This window comes from Ursus maritimus, unplaced genomic scaffold (assembly GCF_017311325.1).
Source record: "Ursus maritimus isolate PB19 unplaced genomic scaffold, ASM1731132v1 scaffold_25, whole genome shotgun sequence".
In the NCBI taxonomy this organism is placed as follows: Eukaryota; Metazoa; Chordata; class Mammalia; order Carnivora; family Ursidae; genus Ursus; species Ursus maritimus.
The window spans coordinates 4,198,316-4,223,742 of record NW_024425008.1 but is presented as its reverse complement, the minus strand read 5'-3'; the positions used below and the strand labels follow the sequence as shown (position 1 = coordinate 4,223,742).

The window sequence follows — 25,427 nt, the reverse complement described above, 5'->3', positions numbered from 1 at the left end:
GATTTAACATTTTAAGATGCAACACTCCCTAAACTGATGGATTCAGTGCAATCCCTATCAAAATCCCAGTTTTTTCTTTTTTTTTTTTGCAGAAATTAGCAAGCTAATCCTAAAATAACTCAGGAAGGCAAGGGACCCAGAACAGGCAAAATAATCTTGAAAAGAAGAATAAAGCTGGAGAACTCAAACTTTCCAATGTCAAAACTTAGTATAAAACCACAGTAATCAAGACTATTTAGTAAGTTTAAATAACCCTTAAATGTATGGTCAACTGATTTTCAACAAGGGTGCCAAGAAAATTCAATTAGGGGCAAAGCAGTCTTCAGAAAATGGTGTTGGGACGAGATATCCACATGCAAAAAACATGAAGTTGGACCCTACTTCACACCATATAAAAAATTAACTCAAAATGAATCAGAGACCTTAATGTAAGAGCCAAAATCATAAAACTCTTGGAAGAAAAAACAGATGCAAATCTTCATAATCTTGGATTAGGCAATAATTTTTAGATATGACACTAAAAGCAAAAGAAACCAAAGGGAAAAAATGGATTTCATAAAAATCAGAAAGTTTTGTGTTTCAAAGGACACTGTCAATAAAGTAAAAAGACGATCTGTATTACAGAAGTAATCATTTGCAAACTGTGTATCTGGTAAGAAACCAGCATCCAGAATAAAGAACTATTATAACAATAATATAAAGACAAACAACTTAATTAAAAAGCAGGCAAAGGATCAGAACAGATATGCTCCACCGAAGAATATATAAAAATAAGCAGGTGGGCCCTTGAGTGGCTCAGTTGGTTAAGCGTCTGACTCTTGGTTTCAGCTCAGATCATGATCTCAGGGTCCTGGGATAGAGCCCTGCATGGGGCTCCCCGCTCAACAGGGAGTCCACTTGAGATTCTCTCTCCCCCTCTCTCTTTCCCTCTGCCCCTCCTCCTCCTGCTTCTCTTTCTCTTTTTCAAATAATAAATCTAAAAAAAAAAAAAAAAGAAAAAAGGTGGGGGCAGCAGTTGGGGGGAAAATACATAAAAATAGCTAATGAGCACATGAAAAGATGTTCAATGTCATGAATTATTAAGGAAATATAAATCAAAACACAATAAATAACCACTTCATACCTATTAGAATGGCTATAAAAAAACACAAAGTAGGAAACAGTAAGTGTTGGTGAGGGTGTGACCTGGGACCCTTCTCTGTGCATTGTTGGTGGGGATGCAAAATGACAGCCACCGTGACAGCAGCTTGGCAGTTCCTCAGAAAATCCTAGAGCTACCTTACGATGCAGCAATTCTGTTCCCACCAAGAGAAATGGAAACACATGTCCACACAGAAACTTGTACACAAATGTTCAGAGCAGCACTACTGAGAACCAAAAAGTGAAAATAACCCAAATGCCCAGCAACTGATAAGTGGATAAACAAAAAAATGGGATGTATCTATTCTGTGGAACACTATTCAGGTATAAAAGGGAGGGAAGTATGAACACATGCCACCACACGGTGGAACCTTGAAAACACAATGGTTGCCAGTGGTTTGTGAGGACTGGGGTATGGGGGAGTGACTGTTCAGGGGGACTGGGTTTCTTCCTGGAGTGGTGAGAATGTTCTGGAATTAGACAGTGGTGGTGATGGCTGTACAACCTTATGAATATACTAAAGACCACTTTAAAAATGTGAATTGTATACTTTAAAAACGTGAATTAAGTCTTAATGAAGGTAAAAAGCTTTGATCATATTCTGTTCAGAAGGAGGGCTGAGCAGGGTTTGGAGTTTTCTGCACATGACATTTGAAGTGTTCTGGCAGGCTGCCAAGTTCTGTCCTGTGTGTGCTCTCCCATAACCGTGCAGAGCAAGCAGAACAGAACCACCCTACCATGGACAATAAAATGGGCTAACCTGTGGGTTGGGTATGGCAAGAACACTTTTGGAACCTGCCCATTTTCTGATTGTTATCTGCACAGAATTTATAGTCTAGGGTAGGGATAGTCTCTTCCAGGTACACTCTGTTAGTTTCTCTTTTGATAGGGTTTATCAGTGGGCCAGTACAATAGCAGGAAGAGGGCACGGGATTTCAGGAAGCCACTGCTTATCGCGTGGGAAATGTTCAACTTGGACATATTAATCTCTTTTGTCTCTATGACCTGATTTATAGAGCATAATCTGGCATGAATCTCATCTGCTGTGTATGTGACCTCTACTTTGTGAAGTGAACAGTTCATAAATGAACAAAGTAAGGGTCTGAGGGTGAAGGGACAGGGCATGAACCCACAGCCAGTTATGGACAGAAGGTGGACCCCAATCTTCAGACGGTTGGCTATCACTGTCCCCATAGGAGCAGGCAGCTTGAGGGAAGAGCCTCCAAATCATGTCTGGAATTCAAAGGAGAGGAGGGCGGGAAGCCCCTGACCTGTGTGAGAAGAAGATGCCCCTGCGCAGGAAGCGGTGTGGTTTCTGCCCCGTGGCTCGCTCTATCCGGTTTACCAGCTCCTTGTCGATTTTACTGCTTCCAAACCGAACTGGAAAAAAGAAAAATTGGGACAAAGGAGATATGGCCATCTTAGGTGGTGTGAGGTTTGGTGATCGGATATTACTGAAGGGGAAAAACTAGTGTATTGTATACAATCTTAAAGAACCCAGACTCTTTGGGCCTTCTGCTCCCAGTCCCTTCTCTCAACCCAAAGTCAAATGTCTTTCATGGTAATAAGGACAGCTGAGATCACAACCAGCAAAACAGGCAACAAATGATAGAATAAAATGCTGTTCTGACGGGAAACATATCCAGAATTCAGTCTGGCTAGCAACTTTTCACATCTCCCCTCCCCAGTTGCTTACTAAAGTATAATTTGTGGACACTGACACCATAATTTTACTATTCTTTAATTGCTGCATTGAATTAACATGTCTTCAAACGAATTTTCCCTCATTGATGGTCTATACTTAAATTATGGAAAATGGCTTTTGACTTTGATAAAAACATCTCAGTAATGCCTCTTCACTGGTGATTACCAGTCATCCCAGAGTAAGGACTTCTGTGAGCAGGAAGCCCCGCAAGGAGGGGCTTGCCAGTAGCCACCTGTCCCGTGAGGAATCCCCCTTCTTAAGGTGACTTCCAGCTTTTTAGGTCCACAGTCAGTATCACTGGAAGAGAGACTTAGGTAAACCATTCCTGACTTTAACCACTGAGAGGTGACTGAAATGAGTGCAAAGACGCCATTCTAATAGACCTTTCCTCAAGTTCTGAATCTGCAAGAAAAGGAAGAAACTTCTACTAAGCTGTCTACTATAGATTGTTATTTTGAAGTAAGTTTCACACTGTTATTCAAGTTAAAAAGAACGCTTTGGGAATGTATTGCATGACCAAAAGATTTTAGGATCTATTTTCTTCTTGGCATTGAAGCTTGACTGGGTTTATAATTCAAAATAAAAAAACACCAATGGGATCAACTCAAGGGAATCACTTGTGTCAGTTGGGGCTGCTCCCAGGACATACCAATGAGCTTGTCATAGTCAATGCCCTTGGCACTGCTTGTCTGTACTGTCCACGGGTCCACAAAATCCTCCTCAGCTTCTGCGGCGTCCATGCCACTATCACTGCCAGATGCCAGGTTCCCTGGAGGGCAGTCGGCCTTGTAGTCCTCCCCCACGGTGGCTTTGTAGCTCATTTTCAATGATAACAACATCTTTACTGCAGAATCAATTTCATCCTGGACAAAGGAAATGAGGATGAAGGCTAAAAATACCACCGTAGCGAATATTTTGCTAAACGTGACTGCTATGACGTGGCAGGCACAGTGCTAAATGCCCTCACACTCATTCCCTCCTTAGCCTCACCACACCCCTCGGAGGCAGGCAGCACTGTCACTGTGCTGTTCCAGCTGAAGACTCTGAGACTCAGAGAGGCAAAGGAGCTTGCCCATGGACACACACCAAGTCATGGGCCTGAATGTCTTATTTTTGTGCTGTTCTAGTGCTATGGATTACTACCACAAACACTGTGGGACAAATGGACATAACACACTGTTATTTATGACACAGTAAATATGCTAAAGATTTCTCAAACACCACTGATGCCAGAGAACATGTATGACAAGCTCCCCGGACTGAATATAAGGAATTCTACGTCGGACCTTGTTTTTATGTTCTACGCAGTTGAGATGAGTATTTGTGGAAGCCTAAATAAAGCCACTGAGGACAGTAACAGCAACTCTAGACATCAGGGAAGCAGATAAAGGCAAGGAAAAGCACAGGCTTTCAAGTCCTAAATTAAGGAGGGATGTAGTGGGAAATAGTTGTATTACTGTATTTTGGAGTCTTATCAAGCTGTCCAAAGTGTTTGCATACTAAGTGTTTAAAAATAAGCATGAGAAAAACAAATGTAAAAATATATCCTTGGGTACCCTAGAAATCTGGTAGAGACCTCCTGCTCCAGAAGCCCACACGAGCCACCCATGAAGGCTGGCCTCTGGAAGAGCAGGCCCAATTAGGCAGGTTAGTCATGCTATGCCCCAAAGCTCTGCTCCTGTAACTGGCCTTGCTGGATTAGATCACAAAGAATACACAGGCCAATTTGCTTGCCAAAGGAAGTACAAACATTCCCACTTAGAGCGTACACATCATGTTCTATGAAGCGGGCTTCCTAAGTGGAGAGACACATCACCAACCTCCATTCGGAGGGAACGGCTGTGTCAGATGCGGCCCCGGAGCCACAGAGAACTGTCACTGCGGGGCGCTTCTGCACACGTGGATTTCTGTTTCCAACTCTGAAACTACCTGGAATTCATTATTACAATGAATTAGAATGGTGGGCTCAGTAACTCCGTGGATATACCTCCCATAAGAGATAGGGTATTTGCCCGGGAGGGATAGGTAAGTATGTTTTACTCATTTCTGCAGTGCCTAAACTCAGTGCAACAAATGTTTAGCAAGCATGATTTATTGAATTATCCGTGGGAAGAATGAGCCTGCTTTGAAGTACACTTTGGTCAATACCCTTTTTTTAAAAAAAAATATTTTATTTATTTGACAGAGAGAGACAGCCAGCGAGAGAGGGAACACAAGCAGGGGGAGTTGGGAGAGGGAGAGGAAGAAGCAGGCTTCCAGCGGAGGAGCCTGATGTGGGGCTCGATCCCAGAACGCTGGGATCACGCCCTGAGCTGAAGGCAGACGCTTAATGATTGTGCCACCCAGGCACCCCTAGTCAATACCCTTTTATCACTGGCTATGTTGACATTTCATACTCTATTTGCTCTAACTCTGTTTACAACTAGGAGGCTCTTTGGAAGTCACACATTTAACCAGTGTCCCTGCTCGAAAACTGTCTGTAGTCTAGAGTGCGATTTAAATGGACAGATAAGCTTGCCTTGTCTATCTTCTTGTTCCCAATCTAACATGGACCAGAACACTCAAACAGGATTTAGAAGCTGATGTTCTGGCAGAGGAAAAAACAAAACAAAACAAAGACTATGTACAATCTGATTTTATCTAAAGTTCCAACACAGGGAGAACGATCTATGGTGGAGGCCTAGGGTGGAGGGTAGAGCAGTGACTGAAGGGGCCTGAGGATGGCTTCCAGATGCTCCTATCTTGTTTCTGGATCTGGACGCTGGTTACGCAGTTGTGGTCATTTTGTGAAAATTCAGTAAGCTGATTATGAGCTCTATACCTTTCTGAATAAATGATGCAGTTCAATGTAAAAAGTTTACTTTGGGTGCCTACGTGGCTCAGTTAACCATCTGCCTTCAGCTCAGGTCATGATCCCAGTGTCCTGGGACTGAGTCCTGCATCGGGATCCCTGCTCAGCGGGGAGTCTGCTTCTCCTTCTACCCGCCCCCCGCCCCACCACTTGTGATCTCCCCTCTCTCTCACACTCTCTCAAATAAAATCTTAAAAAAAAAAAAAGTTTATTGTAAAGTAAAAGAACAAGAAAAAAGGCTCTGCTCTCTGTCTTAACCTCTGTGAACCAGTGTCAGCTCCTGAGTCCTGCCCAAACTGCTCATGCCCCTGGCTACAGTCTCTCCCTAGATTCTGACCTATCCCCCCAGGAGACACCCTGCTTTTTGGCGAGCTGTTACTGAAAGCAGGAGGTCTTATTCCCTCAGTAGATAGAGCAAAGAAGTACGCTGAGGACCACAGCTGAAACACATGGCAGAGATAGCTGGAGAAAGAGCCCACGGTGCCCTCACTGTATCAGAGTTCCCAAAGTGGCTCTAGTAATTCACTTTGCATAAAGTGAATTTCTAAAATATCAGGTGCTTCTGTTGTAACACATTCCAGGGTCGAATTTACTTCTGAATATTCATCATTTAACTCTGACTTTATCATGCAACCTCTGCTCTCTCTTGTTGAGAGTCAGCTGACTGCATAAGTCAAAGAACACACTTGGAAGAGTAATTCTAAACTGTTAAGAAGTACTGCTTGTTTAATAATGAACATAACTGGAGATCACTAAGAACTGCTAACTAAAAACACTTACTAAGTGTTACTCGAACTTAATGTTACATCAACACTGATACCACTGTCAAGTTTCCCAAAAATGGGTTTAAAGAGCAAATGATTAACATTTGGGTCCTTTATTTATTTCAGATTTTTAAAAAATAACTTAGTCTCATCCACTGAGTCCTATCTGATGTATAAACTTCTTCCTGTGATTAACCAACTCCTTTTTTGAGATATCACTTTCTTTCAGTACTATTTATTTCTTTTAACGTGGAATGGAGTATTTGGGGTCCAAAGAGTCAAGGTAAACTGCCAGGATGGGTGGGAGATGGTTGACCCCCATCTGGGGAGGACCCGGGGGGGGGTTCTGAAAAGGAGACAACAGGGGTTGGAAGTGATGGATGAGGAAGTGATGGAGATGAAGGAGCTGAGTGACCTAAGAGTGGAGGCACTGCAGAATACAAGGCAGTGCTCACGTGCATTAAAGATGCAGACGGCACGGATTACACTTCTGAAACATCCTGCAACAACAGCAGAGAGACCTTTCAGAAAGGCACAACCTCAAGAGGACGCCAGCAACAAGATTTTGGAAGCTATAGAGTTGCGGGATGCCTGGCCATGGACCGAGCAGAACAAACGGGAGGATGTCATGCAAACACTGGAATTACGCTGCTAGGAGTCCCGGGACTGGGGCATCCGTGGAAGTGAAGGTGAATGTGGGCTATGAAACAGGGGCACAGGTGGAAATTCCGTTTAAGAAGCAGCTGCTTGGCTCTCCACCCCTGTCCCCCCTCCCCAGCCAGAGATCCTGTGCCAGGGAGGTCAGGTTACAAGTTTCTAGACTGGGGGAGCTCTGCACAGCAGGGGCGGGGGCAATGCACTGGGAGCAGGGAAGGTCAGGGATGGCCACACAGCCCAGCTCCTCTGTCCCACAGAGAACATCAGAAAAACCAGCATCAAGATCTCAGAGATAAAAGAATACTTATTGTACCTAAGAAACGAGAATGGAGTATAATGAAGAAAGGAACATTCAGAAAGCAAATGAGCTCATGGAAGTTAAAAATAACAGGATAAATGAAAAGCAACTAGAGGATTAGAAGTGGAGGAAGGGGCACCTGGTGAGGAGCTTACTTATATTAAAAAAAAAAAAAAAGGGCAACATAAGAAGTTGAGGAAATATACCTGAAAGAACAACAACAAGAAAACAAAATGGAAAGCACAAGTCAAAAAATAAAAGCAGAGGATAAGTTTCTGGGGGGAAAAAAATCCACAAACAGAGAAAACAGGAGAGAAGAAATCAGAAACAACAGAATTTCTCAGAATAAGGCTTGCAAGTTTCTAGTTAGAAAGGATGTACTCATCCCAAGAAATTTCAGAACACTGGAACAAAGAGATCTTCGAGCAAATTTCCAGAGACAAAACAAGGGAACGGCCTCTGGCTTCTCCACAGCAACCCAGGGAGCTAGGTGAAGATAGACCACTGGCTTCCGAATTCCGTGAAAAAAATCACTTCCCCCCTAGAATTCCATACCCACCCTTGCTTATCAATCAAATATTACATAAAGATACTTTCAGACATGCAAGATCTCCCTAAATTATTTATTTGGCATGAATTTTTTCAGAGACCACTGGAGGATTTGCTCTGTCAAGAGAGTAAACAAAGGAGGAGTGAGACAGGATTAGGAAACAGAGACCCAACAGGGAGGTGAGGGGAGGGCCTAAGGTGGGCAGTGTGGATGGTGAGAGTAAGCAGTCTGTCTGAGCAGATGGAGGTCCTGGGAGAGACCTTTTGGAGATGAGCTGCAGACTGGTTGATGTGAGTGCCTCGGGAGGAGATTCACCTAACTGGAGGGGGCCTGGAGAGTTACTGCCATTAGTACACAAAAACATAGAGCCGACAGGAATTAAGACAAATACCAACTCCAGCGCAGGAAAGGAAAAACACTCATATTCTACTCAATGGGTCAGACGTCAGTAGCATTTATGCAGTCAGAAGAGCNTCAATGCTGACACTGTGACGTGCATGGGACATCAGAGGGATGGAAGTGTTGACAGAAGTGTTAACTCATCTTCCACACTTAAAGCCCCAAACTTGAATATCAACAAGGAGCAATATAAAAGTGTGATTCTGAGAGAGAATCAGCTGAAAGGACTGAAATGTTCATTTCTGGGAACAGGCAGGGTGGATGACTGCTGGATTCCAGTGGCTTTTCTTTAGACTACATGCATCAATGAAGGAGAAAATGAATTTACAGTTATAGCCAAAATACCTCAGTTATTGAGGGAACAGAGTCTTGAGAACAGTTTGTTCTGGGTAACATGACCTCAGACTTGGCCCAGATGCACGTGTAGAGAACCCAACAAAACCACATACCTTCGACGCCTTTCCAGCTTTGAGGGACCGCACAAGTTCCCCCTGAGCTGCTATGTTGTTGAACAGTTCCAGCGGGGAGGCACACCCCTGCTCGCCGTTGGGCATGTCTGCCATCTCCTGGACCTAGGTTTACAGCTGGCTAGGAGGTTGGAAGATTTGCTCCGTGGTCCAGACAAAACTGTAGGGAAGAAGGGGGAGAAGAGAGTGGGAAGGGAGGGAGGGATTGATTAACAAGCCGTTGCAGCTGTTTTACCTTTCCTGCATCTACCTAGTCCTTCGTCTTTCCAAAAAGGTTGGAGAGGAGTTAAAATAAAGGACACGGATAAAATAACATTAATAAAAGTATAAGCAGAAATTTGGGGCCATGAAAAAGGAGAAGAGAGGATGAACAGATGCCAGTCATGAGGACTGAAGGAACTGCTAGGACTCACTGGGGGCAGGAGCCCTCCGACTAAGACCAAGTGTGCCTCAGCCAGTTCCCAGCACCCAGGGGAGACTCATGTTTGTGCATGGAGCAAGTACCAAAGTGCTTTAACAAATTTAAGTTCACCAGTGCTAAAAACATTTGGCAGACTGCAATTTACTCTTTATCTTAATTGTACTGGGGATGAGTCCCACGCCCTTGTAGCCATAGCCAACAGGTCACTGAGCAAATGGCTCCTTCTGCTGGCCAGCTGGTCTGTTCTCAGATTAAACAAGGTCTGGGGGTGAGGACAAGGCCTTATCTAAGATGAGGGTAAGGCCTTATTTGTTCTGGGATCCAAATGAGAAAAAGAAGGATATATAGCCTGTCCATTCTACACGCTGTCTTACTATTGCAGCCCTCTGAAAAAGGTGTACCTGCACCTTTTATCATTTGTTACTTTTAACCTTGAAGAAGGTGGGACACAGGGCAGGCCACCTGATGCTGCCTTGGAGCAGAGACTGGCCACAATCAGTTTCCTCTTGGGTCAGTTACTTCCCCTTTCTGAATGTCAGCTTCCTCGTCTAGAGAGCGGCACAATTAGGATCCTTTTCAGCTACCTCAAGGGCTGCTATGAGCAGAAATGAGGAGAAACTAGAAGGAAGCATTCCATAAACTGTAAAGCAAGATATAAATCCATTATGAGTATTATTTGTTAGGACTCCAGGGCTTGGCCGAACCCCAGCTCTGTTTACAACTTCCCACTAGGCCCTGAACGAGGAGAGGACAATGACAATGGGCTGGGCCAGGGCAACCAACCTCCAGCACCTCCACACCTGTTTTTCTTAACACCTTAACATCCATTCACTGAAGCCTCACAGCAACCCTGGGAGAGAGATCTGTTGTCTCCATTTCACAGATGAGCAAACTGAGGCACAGAGAGGTTACAGAACTTCCTCGAGATAACACAAGTGGAAGGGATGGGATACAAACTCAGGCAGCTACAGCTCACCCTCTCCAACACTGTCCTACACGTTACTTAACTGTGAGGAGTCTCAGCCTCTCAAGTGTAAAGTGGGACTGACGGTAACACCACCTGCGGGACTGCTGTGGGGATGGAGAGTCATGGCACAGGTAAATAACCAGTCCAGGATGGCATTGGTCCCACTGGTAGTTTGTTTTTACTATTTTGTTAAATGTTTAAGAAGGATGTAAATTTTACCTAGATTAATCTTCATATAAATCAATGACAGCATAATACTGAAACCAGGATGAGACAGTAACCAGTTTCTTTTCCCTCCTTGCTGAGAATCACTTCAATTCCCAGAAAAAGGAAGCTGGGTGAAATAAATACTTCAGATAACAAAGCTCACAGTTTAGGGAGGCCTTAAAGAAGGAATGCGGAAGAACCTCTGACTAGCACTGGAGAGGAAAAACACCCAGGCCGTATCAAATTATAATCAAAGGGATGAAAATTACTTCTAGCCACAAATGATCAAACATCACGTCCAGTTCTTTTACACATGATCCCAAATTTGTCTAACCTTCAAAGTTGGATGGCTTGGTATATGCTCTGTGTTAGCAGATGAGATGATGACTCAGGGAAGTCAGGACAGCCCCCTGAGGTGCCACTGCCAGTGTAGCTAAGCCAGGATCTGACCCCAAAGCCCTCCTAAACCATGTGTTCTCTCAGCATTCCAGCTGCTCCCCCTGCCTGGAATGTGATACTCTCCCCTATCCGCCTGCAGACTGCAGGTTATTTTACTAATTCAGACCTCAGCTCTTCTCTGCAGCCTTTCCTGATTCCTGCACCTCTGAGGCCAAGCTGATCGACTGGTCGGAGATCCCCAACATTCTGTTAGTAACCTGATGACGGCACTCACACGGCATTTAGTTATTCATGTCTTTTCCACCACACAGTGAAAGCAAGCCCTGGGTTTTACTTTTTCATGTGCCTCTAATGCCTGATACACAGCAACTTATCAACAAACATGTACTGAATTTATCGATCTCATAAGTCACCCAGTTCAATGTTCCCTCTCAAGTTTATATCCTCTCATGTTATCTTTGCAAGTGCCTGTTCCAGCTTAAGGTGGATTTTCACCCACGTGGACTTGACAAAGGCTCATTTTTAGCATCTTGCCACTGTGCTGAGCCTGCTGGGATTTGGGAAGGGCCAGGCTGACTATGGTGCCTTCTCCAGGTCTCAAACCCCACGTCTGGTTTCTTTACCCACTGCTAGCATCTGCCTACCATCCTGGTCGCTCTCTTTGGAATTCCCTTGGGTTTATCCCTATCCTTCCAAAAGTGTGGTACCTAGCATAGAAGGGGACGAGTGACAGCAGTAAGGTTCTGAAGTCTGCGAGTATAACCAAAAGCATTAGCCTTAAAAATTCCTAAAGGAAGTACCAGGTACAATAACTGGGTGTGCCTTGGACTGATAATCTCCCCCTGCAATGGGACAGGTAACTGAAGAGGCTGAGCTAGACGAATGGGGCCTGCACTTAGGGTCCCTGTTGTAGGGAAGTATATGTTTTCCCAAAGCAGAATTCCATTTGAGAAGCACATGGAAGCCAAAACTGATGAGGAAACAGCAAGTAAGGTCTCCTCGCTCTCATGATCAAGAGGCAAACGGTGCATGGGACCCATCCACATGATAAATCTTGTGCACGTGTGTGTATGTGTGTGTGATGCAACCTCTTGAAAGACAGGAAATCAGGGGCGTCTGGGTGGCTCAGTTGTTAGGCGTCTGCTTTTGGCTCAGGTCATGATCCCGGGGGTCCTGGGATCAAGCCTCGCTTTGGGCTCCTTGCTCAGTGGGGGGCCTGCTTCTCTCCTACTCCCCCTGCTTCTGTTCCCTCTCTTGCTGCGTCTCTGTCAAATAAATAAAACCTTAAAAAAAAAAAAAAAAGACAGGAAAACAGAACAGAATCTCTTAGTTCACACACCCATCCATTTACCCCCATTTCTTGTGTCCGCTCTCCTTTTTCCTCACATCTGGTCGACATACTCCTTTATTTGTTAACTTTTAGAATGATATTTAATTTCGGAAGTTTTTAACCCAGAGTTCAGCATTTCTGAAATGACATCAACAGTTTGCATACACACTGGTACGTGCATGGTTCTAAGTAGAATATCCAGGTTACTTTTTCAAAGGGGTCCGAGATGCCAAAATTCTATGGACGACTGTCTTAGTGTTTACTGCATGAAGTGCAAATAGAGTTTTGAATCTTTGTTTAGAGAGTTGTTTTATCTATTTAACAAATAGTAAAATCTAAAACAAAGAAACAAAGCTATAATCTGTGGAGTTACCTATCTCCTCTGAAAAAAGTATTGGGAATTAGAGCAAAACTGCATAGTCCATGGCAGACCCTAATGTACCTTTAAGGAGAAAGCTAAAAGGCTCTTAAAAATTAATTCTCAATTCCTCTTTTTAAAGATCTTGCATCTTGTGCTCATTTTGAAAGGTTCCGTTGTTCTGGAGAAGCATAACAGGCACCTGAAGAAACCGGGTGGTTTTGGGACTGGGAATAGAAAGAATTATAGAACCGCTTAAAAGAACATGACAATGACTTGGGCCATCCTGAAATCATCTCACAGATTAGGATACACTGATCTATAATTTGGGGAAAGGGGGCATAAACACAGCCAATTCTAGAGCAGCCGGGAAGAGCATTGTTTCTGGATGCCTGGAACACTACCGGGAGGTGGGATACCATCCTTCACGTCCAGGCCCCATAGTGTGCTTGACAATGGCTTTGGACCGTCAAGTCCCCAGAGGACAAGAAAACGACCTCTGGGGAGCAAGGAATCCTTTAACACTTCAACCCTTGGGACAGGTTATGTCCACCTTTTCTTTGTTAAACACTGAGAAAAAAGGTTATTTTTCCCTTCAAATAATAAAATGCATGTTACCTTAAACGGCAAAGAAGACATGCATTTCTATGAAGCCAGGCATTAGATACTCTTGGGTATGACGATGAGAGAGCTAACACATTAGGATGCTGAGGGTGTAAGGCACTGGAATGCCAGTGGTATCCCAGGCATCCAGAAATGATGCTCTTCCCGGCTGCTCTGGAATTGGCTGTGTTTATGCCCCCTTTCTCCAAATTGTAGATCAGCGTATTCTGATCTGTGAGATGATTTCAGGATGGCCCAAGTCATTGTCATGTTCTGTTAAGTGGTTCCAGAATTATTCTTTCCATTCCCTGTCCCACCTTGTCAGTGAAGACCATGTGTGAGAGCCAACGCGGAGGTGCTGCAAGTCAAGATATAAGGCCAAACAGGCAGAACTGCTCACCCAATACCTCTATTCCCCTTCGAAGCTGTGAATCACCTGAACTTTGGGTCAATGGCATGAGATACAATGCACGATACCTTGATTCTAAAAGAGACAGTCCCTCAACCCCCAAACCAAGGTTTTCAGCGTTTTGGTAAAAGGCTGATGAGCTCTAAGCCTGGCAAAGATGGCAATACATACCCAGGATGTGGGAGGCACTGCAGAGGTGGCCACTGGTCACGCCGGGCAGCTGAGTGGCTGAGACTGCCCCGAGCAGCCAGAGATCTTCTTTTATAGTCTTCCCCTATTTCTTTCAGTTTCTTTTTTAGAAAAAGGCTCTTCTCTTTTTTTTTCCTGTTTACCCCACTCTTCAGCTATTTGCACGTAGGGATTTTTTTATAAATTACTCAGTTTCTCAGAAACACTTGAGATTCTTGACCAACCTCCTTGGTGAGACTGTCCAATCAGGGGTGGGCTGGGTGGGGGGGCTGGGTGGAGACCGAGACATTAGCCGGTCGTTGCATCAGCCAGCCCATACCCCAGATTGGCCTCCATGTAATCTCTTCACCCTCTTCCCGTTCCCCACCCTCTGTATTAACATGAGTAACTGTTCACATGTAATCGTGGGAAGGCGGAAAGGCGACTGTGAATTCCCCGCAGCTGCTCACTGAGGCAGCGCAATGCAGTGGGAAAGAGCATGAGTTCTGGGGTCGGACGGACCTAGCTTTCAATCCCAGCTTGGGCATTTTCTCGTGTCAGGACCTTGGGCAAGTGCCATTACCTCTCTGCTTCATCCTCGGGTTCCTCATCTGTGAAACGGGCATAAAGAAGCCGCCTAATTTTACCGCGGAGGGGACTGAGTGCGATACTACAGGCAAAGCCCCCAGCACGTGGCACACACTCGTTCAAAGTGGGGGCCTCTCGCCTTGGGGGAGGGGAAGAGGGAGAAGACGAGGATGGGTCGGTGCCGGCGGGAGCGGGCGACAGACGGGGACGCGGGCGCTCGGAGGAAGGGGGCGGGGGGCGCCGTGGCAGCCTCCGCGCCCCTCGTGGTGCCAGAACCCGGCGGGCAGCGAGCCGGGCTCTGAGGAGGATACTCCGGGCCCTCGCCTGCAGGCGGCTGCGGAAGAGCCAGGTCATCCGGCGCCGCCCCGGCCTCCCGCCCTCCCTCATCCCCTCACTTACCCGCCCAGCCGGGCTCTTCAGCACCGCCGGCTCAGGCACGGGTGGCCTCCTAGGCGTCCGTGGAAACTCCGTCCGGCCGGAACAACTTCCGGCCAGGCTGCCCCATCATTGGCTTTTCGCGTGGGGGCGGGGCGGAGGCCGCGGATGATTGGTTGGAGGCCCCGGAACCAGCGGAACGCACCTGGGCTGCGGAGTGCAGGCCGGACGGCCTCCGGCAGGACCGAGCGCTTCCGGTGCGTGTGGTGAGCGGCGGGCCCGTGGGCGGGAGGGGCCTGGGACCGGGCGGCGGCGGCGGGGGCGGCCTGAGTGCTCCGCGCCTCTTAGTGCGGGCTTTTGCCGTCCCTCGCCCGTCCTTCATCGCCGCTGCCTTCCGGACGGGCAGAACTCTGGGCCCGCCCTACCTCGAGCTCCTGACAGCTCGGCTAACTTCTATTCATCCTTCAAAACCCATTCCTGGTCGTCTCTTTGTTGCCTTCCTCACTCTGTGGCCTCCGGCGCAGGATTCGTGTTTTGTGTTTAAGCTCTGTACACACCAGACGCAGCATAAGGCTTGGCACAGAGTAGGTAATCAGGACGTGTTTGCTGAATGAGAATATTCTATTTCTTTTACTTTCTGTTTCCCCATCCCCCCAGGCTGCATTTCACAAATATTTCTAGACGCTGGGGACCAAACAGGGAACAAAGCACGGGAAGTCCTGTCCTCGTGGAGCTGACCTGCTAGTGACTCGCAGTGCCACTCCCCTCGTTCTGTCTTCTGCAGCGCCCTTACCGCTTCTTCCCACGGTACCTGTTCCTTTTGGTTGGATATCCCCCACCATGAAAAATTTTCCTTTTCCCCCCATTTGCCTTAGAAAAATAAAAGGCAGCAAACATTCTTCCTCTGAAGTTTCCGTTCCCAGTGGCTCCCACTCTTCTCCCCAGTTTTCCTTGAGTCACCCTTGCCGCCCCGTTTGATTTGTTGGTTCCCTCTCCAGGGCTTCTCACCACCTCTGCTCCCTCCCCTCCTCCCAATCTTGCTGACATGTCACCTTTTGTCTCAGGTCGCCCTGAAACTGCAACCCCAAGCCCACCAACACCTCTACTCTCCTCTGTTTTACTTTTCTCTGTAGGTTTTCTTACTACTGGACACCCTGTATTTCACTTGATTGTGGTCTGTCTCTCCCACTGCATGTGAACATGGTGAGCGCAGGCCATCGCTGACTGTGTGGCTTGCTGTGGTGTTCCTGGTGCCTGCTGTGGGGCTTGGCGAGTAGCCCATCAGTGCTGAATCAACCAGCGAAATGTACGCAAAGCAGGTAGTATCGGGGGCCTTATCATCCACCCTCCTGCATTCATTCAGTCCTTGCTGCCTTGCCTTGTTAGGAAGTGGCCTAATGGGCCCCCATCCCACTGCTCTCCGTTGTTTTGCCATAGACCTCTTTTTTTTTTTTTTTTTTAAGATTTATTTATTTTAGAGAGAGAGGAGAGGGAGAGAGCGAGCTTGGATGAGAGGAGGGGAGGGACAGATGGAGAGGATCTCCAGCAGATTCTGCGATGAGCGCAGAGCCTGACATGGGGCTCGATTTCACAACCCTGAGATCAGGACCTGAGCCGAAATCAAGTTGAATGCTTGACGGACTGAGCCACCCAGGTGCCCCACCATAGACCTCTTTTTAAATTCTGGCCATCGGCCTCAACCGCTGCAGACAGCTAGGTGGGTGGGAATCCATCTTAATGGCTGAGCACAGACATCCTGGTGAGGGGGGACTGGTGGGTTCCCTGTGACAGGAAGGAATGGCATGCTGTGGGGTGTGATGCTGTGCACAGGAGTTGAGACAGGTGAGATGTCTGAGCGGACCAGGCTAAGTATTTAGAGAACAGAAATGCCAAGTAGTTTGCAGAGCACAGTCCACTAGTTTATAATTATTCCATTATATAAGTTTTATTTGGACGATGGCCTTGTGTGTGGAAGGTGTTATCTGCCTAGATTAGGATGCAGGGAAGGGGGTGGTGGGATTTTTGGAGGAGGTAGACAACATTTGTTGAATGATGACATAATGTGTTGGGCAGTGGAGCCCTTCAGGCAATGGGCACCCTTTGGGGGAAAGGCGTGGATGGGGTGAAATGGCTGGATTCCAGGGGATGCGAAACCTACTGTCTAGGGAAAGAGCTGGGTGATAGGCTGAGTGGCTTAACAAAGGACCCAGAGGGAATCTCTGGCGCTGACCTGATCCCACATATGGGGAGGAGGAGCTCTGTGGTACACTGAGGTAGGGCACCTGGGGCATCTCAGAATTTGGTGCGTGGCTATTATTGCTGCTCCACCACGCCCTCTGCTGTCCTGGATGTGCTGGGCATCCTTGTTTTCCTCCCGACTGTACTTCCTCTTGAAAGCACAGAATTGAACTCCAGACTGAAGGACTTCTTTTCAGAAACTAGTTGGCAGCAATTTATTGTGTACAATGGTTCAGCATTTCAGAAAGAATTTTTTTATTTTTTTAAAGATTTTATTTATTTATTTGACAGAGAGACAGCCAGTGAGAGAGGGAACACAAGCAGGGGGAGTGGGAGAGGAAGAAGCAGGCTCCCAGCAGAGCAGGGAGCCCAATGCGGGGCTCTATCCCAGGACTCCGGGATCACACCCTGAGCCGAAGGCAGACGGTTAACGACTGAGCCACCCAGGAGCCCCATAGAAAGAATTGTTTAGAAAGGGGAGATTCACTGCTGCGTGAGTGTGTGTTTGGAGTGAAACTGGCAGATTTGGACCATACCTTCAGAATTGGGGGGACCGGTGCCTCGAACGCCGTGGTCTTGTGTTGTGGGTCTGTCTCCCCAACTGGCATATCGTTGAGATGGGATATCTAGACAGTCGGTAAAGGAGGCACTGGAGCCCAAGGGGTGGGTGAAGGTAGGGGTGACATGCTTTTCCCACTTGGTGGGTTCTGGACATCTTTCCATTTTAGTATTTTCAGACCTACCCTCAAAGGCCCAAATTGACCTTCCAAAAGGCATCTTTAAAATCCTGACTCTTTCTGTCCAGGCTTCCAATCTCCATTTAGTGAGGTCCTCTTTTTATGTCTTCAATAAAGTTTTAGTTTTCTTATTGATCTTGCTAATTTTTGGTTTAAATTATTCACACATATCCCATAGTCTTCATTTAAAAAAATTAAATCTTCTAATTATGCCTGGTGTGTAGAAAAGCTCTCTTTTTTAATATGTTTATTCTTAGAGTTTTCCAATTGTGGATTTGCTAGGTATGGCATGTTTTCTTTTAATTACACGTGGTGGTAAATATTCTTCCATGCATATTTTCTGACACTTGACTTTGTTTGGTCTCAGGTAGTTTGTCCTTGAAGGACAGCAAGAAACTGTGTCTTCAATGGCTTCGTTGGTGGCTTATGATGACTCGGAGTCAGAGGCTGAGACTGAGCCCGTGGGAAGTTTTAATGCTGCCAGCCAGACGAAAGACACCTCTGATGTGCTCAAACCTTTTGGGCAGGATTTTGCATCTGAAGCTGCAGGTGTGACAGAAGGGGCAGTGCTGCCCACAGAGCATGGTTCTTGTGAAGACCCAGCTGGCCATCGTCTCCCACTGGTTCGGCTCTGGAGAAGTGACCCAGGATCTTGTCCCAGCCAGAGGCTACAGTGGCCCAGGACGGAGCCTGATGTCACCTTCCCCACAGATAAGCCTCCTCGACCTTCCCTGTGGACTAGTCACATTCCAGCTGGCCATGTTCCCCTGGGAGCTGCCCGCTTTAGGCAGGTTAAACTCTCCTGGGGAACTTACCACTCCCCTGAACCATCCTTCTGTGCCCAAACCAAATCTGAAACCCCGGGTAAAAATGTCAACTCTCTTCAGAGGAAAAGGTGTGAGGACTGTATCGTGCCCTACACCCCAAAAAGACTACGACAGTCACAGGCATTAAGCATGGAAACTGGCAAGAGTAAAGATGGGGAGGCCCAGGGTCCGTCTGCAGGGCGTGCCCCGGCTCCTCTCTGTGTGACTCCCAGAGTGTCTGAGTTTATTCAGCCATATTTGGACAGTCAATATAAAGAAACCACGATCCCCAGGAAAGTGCTGTTCCACCTGAGAAGCCACAGGGGCCCTGTCAACAGCATTCAGTGGTGTCCGGTCTTTGCTAAGAGCCACATGCTTCTCTCAGCTTCCATGGATAAAACCTTCAAGGTAAGACTTGAGTGAAACTGCCTTTTCAGGGACTCTTAGAAGTAAAGTGCTGGGGTGTTTTGTTTTTCACAACAGTGAGGTAGGGATGCTGAACATTTCTGGAAATTCCTTTAATTCTCCCTGTTGCATTCAGGAGTGGCTTCTCAGTGGCCCACCCTGGACTGCTGGTCCATTCTGTCCCCTCCCCCTGATGCTGCCTTGCTTAGGCCACCAGAGGATGCTAGTCCTTATCCCTCGTGGAGGCACTGAGAACGTGCAGACGTACCGGAGCCCTGGGCGATGAGGTCACTGAGTGAGGGCAGACAAAGGGAGAGGAAAGCAGGCTCAGGACAAGTCCTGGGCCCCTGGGAGCCACGTGGAGTGTTGAGCCATGCCATCTCTGTGTCAGGTGCTGTGTTGGATGCCAGGGGAGCAGAAGTAGACAGACCTGGTCCCTGGCTTCAAGGAATGTGGTGTGGTAGGGGCCATGAACAAGTAGAGAGGCTCTCACAGCCCTGGGCTCAGTAGTGTGAGGACCAGATTCCCAGTGGGACACAAGTGTTCCGTGAACCCACTGGGAGGGACAGCAGCCCAGGCTGGGAGGGCTTGGTGAAGGCTTCCCGAAGGAGGGGAAGGTTCACTTGGCGAAGGGGGTGAGTTGGGGCAGAAGGATGTTCTTGGCCATAAAAGTTTTGAGGGGCCTGGTGGGGGGTGAGGGGCCCAAGGCTGCGGAAGTAGGCAGGGGCCAGACCAGGAATGGCTGTGGATGCCCTGCCGAGGACTTCGGTTTATACAGAAACTCTTTTTTCATTGTTGCTGGTTTATTTTAAAAGCTACTGAGGTCATGCAGACTTGGAGTAAGCAAGCCCCAAATACACAGGGATGTAGCGTAGCCCGTGTGTCGCACCTCCTGTAACCTGTCTCCAGCCCCCCTGGGCTATACTCTGTCCCTCCTCCTCACTCTCCTCGGCACCTTGCATCACCTATATGTAGTAGGTGCCAAGTGAATGCGAGCTGAACCAGAGCTTCCTGGAAAGAAAATGGTTTTGGAGTTGAAGGGACGTGGCGTCAGATCCAGCTTTGCTGTGGAGCAGCTGGTCGGCTGGCCCCACTCCGAGTCTGGTGTCTCATCTGTAAAGGGCCTAATTATTCCTGCGTCATGTGGTCATGTGAGAAAAAGGCTTATAAAACCCCGGCACAGAGCTGGGTATCCCACAGGTGCTCAGTAAATGTCAGCTTCCTCTGTCTGTTTTCCTCACAGTTCTGGAACTGTCCTGCCCAGGACATCGTATTTGCAAGTGATGTTTTGAGCTTTTCTCCTAGGAGGCATTTTCTGAAATGAAGAAAGGAAGCCGAAGTACCACGAAGGCTTTGAAATGAGCCAAACCGATGGGTGTCATTTTTAAGTGGCCAATTTGAGTCCTGAATCGACTTGTCTGTGTTCTCTTCTGGCAAGGCTAATAGAGTTGTGCAGGGACAGTGCCATGTTCCGCCTTTAGCGTGGAGCCCGGGGATTTTACACGCTGGGCTTTGGTGCTGTTCCTGTGAGGGTGGGGGCTCAGGTCTGCTCAGGAGGCTTCTGGTGTCCCTGGTGTGCACTGTAACATGCTTGGTTCAATCCCACAGTGCTGGGGCTTCTCAGTGCTCCTTCCTGAGAGTCAGCACCCATGGGGAGCAGAGTGGGGACTTGGCCCTTTGGTCAGGAGCACGTCCAGAGGGTTTCTGGTGGGCTCGTGTGGGGCCTGTGTAGTGCCAGGCCGTGTCTGGCTGGCCCTAGATGTGGGCTGGAGTTAGAGTGATCTGGCCTGTGGGGTCTGGCTCCATCCCCAGGAGTCTTGTGACCCTGGGCAAGACACTTAACCTCTCAGATTCTGTTTCCTCCCCGTGAAACAAACTTACGAGACCTGTGGTTGGCACTTCGAAGGTGGGACAGATGTCCAGGCATGTGTGTCTGAAGCACCCAGTCTAATGCCAAGCACATGTTCGAGTTTTGTGGAGGGTAGTTAGATTACAGGTGGGCCACCTGAGGGGCATGGACAGCCCCTTTCTAGGACCCTGGAGGGAGGGGGCCATCTGATAGATGTTGGCAGCACAGACTGGAGGAGGAGGCAGCCTTGCCAGGAGGTGTCGAAGGACAGGCTGGGTTGCTGTGGGCAGAGATGGGTGGAGGGACGTAGGGCAGCAGGTATGCCCTAGCGGATGCCTGCCACCTGCCTGCCCATCTGCGGGGTCGTGTCTCCTGATGGCGAGGGGTAGGCTTGGAGCCCTGTGAGGACTGGTTTGCATCCAGCATCAGTGAGGTGCTCTGTGGGCCCTGCTTTGATCACTTTTGCCCACCAAGTTTAGGTTTCCTAAGCAGAGGCACCCCCAATGTAGTATAGTTTTCTAAACAGAGCACATCTGAGTGAAGCCATTGATCTGGGTGTTGTGTGTGTTCAGTCGTGTAGTGGGTGTTCGTGGAGTAGAGGAGTGTGCTAGGTGCTATGCACTGGGGATGGGTGGACGTCCCCATGGAGGGGACCCTGGATCAGCCAACTAGCTGTGACACCTTGTGACCAGAAGGGGGCGCAGTTGGCCCAGCTTGGGAAGCTGCTCAGGCGCTCAGGTGGAGGGACTGCGTAGAAAAGCCTTGCTTTTTTTTTTTCACTGAGACCTGGGTCCTGGGCCGTTTGCTGTGGAACTGCCCTCAGTGGGTCCGGGTGCAGTTGCTGTGCCTGCCCTTCCCAAGGAGGTGGTGTGTGTGCTGCAGGTGATGTGGGCACTGGCCTCTTGCTCAGCCTGACAGCCTCCAGGGAGTCCTGTCCATTGCACTGTCCGTCCCTCATGGCAAGGCTGCAGGGGTGGCATTGGAGGTGGTCCAGGGACAGGGTGCGGCTGCTGTCATGGCTGCTGGGGTCAGTGTCTCCTGACCTCCTCCTTCCTGTGGGGTCTTGAAAAAGAAGGGCTTTTATAAGCCATACATGCAAATGGTTGGGCGAGGATCCTCGCTGCTTTAAGATATTTGACAGTTGGGATGCACGGGTGGCTCAGTGGCTTAATTGTCTGCCTTTGCCTCAGGTCACGATCCCGGGGTCCTGGGATGGAGTCTTGCATTGGGCTCCTTGCTCAGCGGGAGCCTGCTTCTCCCTCTGCCTGCACCTCCCCCTGCTTGTGCTCGCGCTCTCTCTCTCTGACAAATAAATAAAATAAAAAAAATCTTTAAGATATTTGACAGTTTTCAGTGACAGAGTTATTTGGCAATTTGATTTTGAGCACCTTTTCAGTGTGAAGAATGTGTGGCAGGGGCTGGAGGAACTGGGATGGGAAAACTGATTGGGGATTAGGTGGGAGCAGGGCTGGGAACTGGGGAGAGAGGTCCTGGCTGAGGCCTTGGTTTTGCTGGGGCCTCAGGTTCATGTGTAGCCTGGTGTGCAGCTGGCAGCCCCAGGTAGGATGATGTTCTTCCCCCTCCCTGGGGTCAGAGTGTGGGTGGCGCGGCAGATCTTGGGGGCCCATGAGGTGGAGAGGGGGAGTGGGAGGTGTGTGGATGCTGAGTCTGGAGTGGGTATGAGGCTGTGGGTGCTGGTAGGAGTCCTGGCTCCCTGTAGGCCAGTCCTGGGTGGAGAGCAGACAGTGCAGTGGGGAAAGAGCTAGAAGAGGAGGGTATGACAGGATGCCCCCCAACTCTGCACTTCCTTCCTAGGGTGCCTTTCCCCTTGTCTTTTGGCCTGCCAGAGTGCCTTCTTGAGCCCCACTGCGTGAGGAAGGAGGGAAGAGCCTGGGGGCTGGGGTCACAGCACTTAGTTTGAATCCTTCCTCTGCTGATGACTGGCTGTGTGATCTCCGGCAAGTTACTTCTCCGAACCTCAGCCAGTGTATGGAAGGTGGAGACGACTGTGCCTGACTTACTGGGTTTTTGCGGAGAAGATACAATGTTGGATGTGAACTCTCTGGTGCGGTGCCTGGCACATAGTAGGCACCTCCTGTGTGCTCATGCTTTTGCTCTCCCCGGGAGTCTTCTTCCTTCTTACCACGAAGTGGCATCTCATCCTGTCTGTGTAGCCGTGAACTGCCACACCTTGTAGATTTTGAGCCTCTTGAGCATGGAAACTGTGCCAGACCCATTTTTGTATTTTCCGTAGCACCTGGCACAAAGTTTTGTACATGCTAACTGATCAGTAAAGATTAAAAAAATTTTTTTTGAATTTTATTTCCAGCCTTTTGGAAAGGGTGGTCTCTTAAGTGCACAGATTTTATTTGCCACTAGGGGGCATAGTAAGACTTAATATAAGCTCACTCAAGCTTCTAGAATGTGAAAGAATCCTTGATTCAAGGTAACATTTACTGAAATATCATTTCTTTTCTGATCAAGAGAAAAACAACACAATCCATCTGATTAATCTAAAGAGTGTGAAGTGCCAGTTCCTTCATCTCCTTAAAATGTAGCTTTGGAATTCATAAATTTCAATTGGGCATATTACAGTGGAAAGATACTTATTTTAATATGTTCTAAATGTTCTGTGAGCTGTAAAATATGCTTATATTAGTTTTGAAAAATTTACAGCTGGAGAAATTAAGTAAGATAAAACAATGACTCATCACTCTGCACCGATGCTCTGTTTTCTTTCCTGATAATCCCTTCCTGCCCCTGTCTATAGCACGCATCTGTTTCTCACAGTTGTAATCCCAGCACGAATACTCTTTTATCCGCTCGTTTCATTTCCCTGTGTCCTCATTTGGCTCGATACGTTTGAATACCCACTGCACGTAAAGGTAGAATTCAGACTTGGAAGCCGTTGGAAAAAGTACAGACGTGGTCTGCTTCAGCCAAACGCAGGCAGCCTTCGCCACCGGCCCCGTGTGCAGAGCCCTCTGCTAGGCACCGGGCACATTCTCACAGGCATCTGACGTGTTTCCTGCTTCTAGGGACCACCGTCCATGCATCAGACTCAGAGTTCTGAGACACAGAAGGATTTTAAATAAAATGTATGAATTAGATGTTCCTCATTTGCTTTACAAAATGGTTTGCTTTAGGAATTCTTTCAATAACAGGCTTTCCTATGATACTTAAAAAAAAGCTTCATTTTTGATCATGAATGTAATAAAAGCTTATTGTAAAAAGCTATCAAAATGTAGAGGATATGAAGAATGAAGGAGAAAACAGAAATCATTGATAATCCTAACCCCGGGTCAGTGCCTCACTAACACTGGGGGCCTTTCTTGGTTTGGAGCCCCCCATTCCTGTCTGTTCACAGAGTTGGGCTCACTGCAGAATGTGTGCAGTTTTGATTCTGCTCCTTCCACCCCACGTCTTTTGTGCTGTTTGTAAGGGGTGTTTTTCTATCTTATTAAAAACTTTCCCCAAATGAAACATGAGAGACTATGGACTATGAGAAACAAACTGAGGGCCTCAGAGGGGAGGGGGGTGGGGGAATGGGATAGACCGGTGATGGGTAGTAAGGAGGGCACGTATTGCATGGTGCACTGGGTGTTATACACAACTAATGAATCATCGAGCCTTACATCGGAAACCGGGGATGTACTGTATGGTGACTAACATAATAAAAAATCATTAAAAAAAAAAAAACAGAAAAACCCCAAAACTTTCCCCAAACGTATTTTTAATGACTATGTCAAATTCAAGACTTGGCTTTGTCATTTCTGTGTTGTTTTTTTTATCATTACCTGCTTTTGTTTTTGAAATGGCCAGTACTTCAGTGAACATGGCTATCCATAAATGTCTTTTCTGCTGCCTTAGTGTGGGCAAGATAGGCTTTGATTTACACCCAGGCTTGAGCTAAAAGCTTTGTGTCTGGTGAGTGGAACTTGAATACATTGGCAAAGGTGCTATTGTCATATGAGACCCTTGGGTTCCTTGGGTTTCTCTTCCGTATCTGCTGCTTGGTAGCTGTGTGACTTTGGGAAAATCACTTTGCCTCTCTGATTCCCCAGCTTTCTCATTGGTAAAATGGGTGTGATGGCTGCCTATGAGGGCTGTTGCTATGTAGAAGTGAGAAGATGCAACGCGGTGCCTAGCATATGGGAGGGACTGAAAAACATGTTCCTGATTCTCCTCTTCTTTTATTGATTAAACAATTAGAAAAAAGATGAGTCACCCAGAGTCTTCCAACTTCATGTCTTTTTTTTTTTTGTGAACCTTTTAATAATCTGTCTACAGATACGTGTTTTTCCAAGTGTTCAATGTCAGTACTTCTGAGATAGATACTTTTAAAATTTCAAAGTTTTTTGGGTTTGTTTGTACCAGGCTATTTACCTGCCTCCTTTTCATGAACTGCACATTTATTTGGAAAGCATGTACTGGAGGGCTGGGTCTGTGTCTCTAAACTGATCATGTTTAAAATGTGATAGAAGAAAATGAATCGGACAGCAGTTTGCCAGCTCTCAGCGCGTTTTGTGTCTGGGCCTCTGGCAGCATGGGGAGGAGCGATTTCATACCTGAAGAGGCCAGGAGAGTGAGTCTGGGGGCAGGGAAGAGGCACCCACCCAGGGTGGCACCAAGTTCAGATGGGTCTCAGGCCGCTTTCCCTTGTGGGTGTGAAGGAAAGGATTTTGCTCTGGAGGCTGAAGACCCAGATTGGGGGTCTCATCGTGCTGTTTGCCGGC

At 47.5% G+C, this 25,427-nt stretch overlaps 2 protein-coding genes across 12 annotated transcripts in view; one reads left to right on the top strand and one right to left on the bottom strand.

Annotated features, from left to right (window-relative positions):
* The window catches only part of WARS1 (tryptophanyl-tRNA synthetase 1), a 32,077-nt gene extending 17,319 nt beyond the window's left edge, over positions 1–14,758 (bottom strand). The window contains exons 1-5 of one of the 3 annotated variants that reach the window (XM_008697815.2): positions 13,697–13,714; positions 9,715–9,892; positions 8,814–8,991; positions 3,495–3,708; positions 2,412–2,520 (exon numbers count right to left, since the gene is read on the bottom strand). In XM_008697815.2, coding sequence (XP_008696037.1) covers positions 2,412–2,520; positions 3,495–3,708; positions 8,814–8,927 — 437 coding nt within the window. In that variant the 5' untranslated portion in view covers positions 8,928–8,991; positions 9,715–9,892; positions 13,697–13,714. The other 2 variants (XM_040641428.1, XM_008697823.2) reach the window with 2 other exon arrangements.
* Positions 14,759–14,794: 36 nt separating this feature from the next.
* Positions 14,795–25,427, top strand: part of WDR25 (WD repeat domain 25) — a 139,928-nt gene continuing 129,295 nt past the window's right edge. The window contains exons 1-3 of one of the 9 annotated variants that reach the window (XM_040641423.1): positions 14,897–14,913; positions 15,790–15,975; positions 18,003–18,845. In XM_040641423.1, coding sequence (XP_040497357.1) covers positions 15,961–15,975; positions 18,003–18,845 — 858 coding nt within the window. In that variant the 5' untranslated portion in view covers positions 14,897–14,913; positions 15,790–15,960. Of the gene's footprint in view, positions 14,923–14,963; positions 15,241–15,285; positions 15,464–15,789; positions 15,976–17,998; positions 18,846–25,427 lie in introns of those variants that run through there. The other 8 variants (XM_008697800.2, XM_008697776.2, XM_008697793.2 and 5 more) reach the window with 8 other exon arrangements.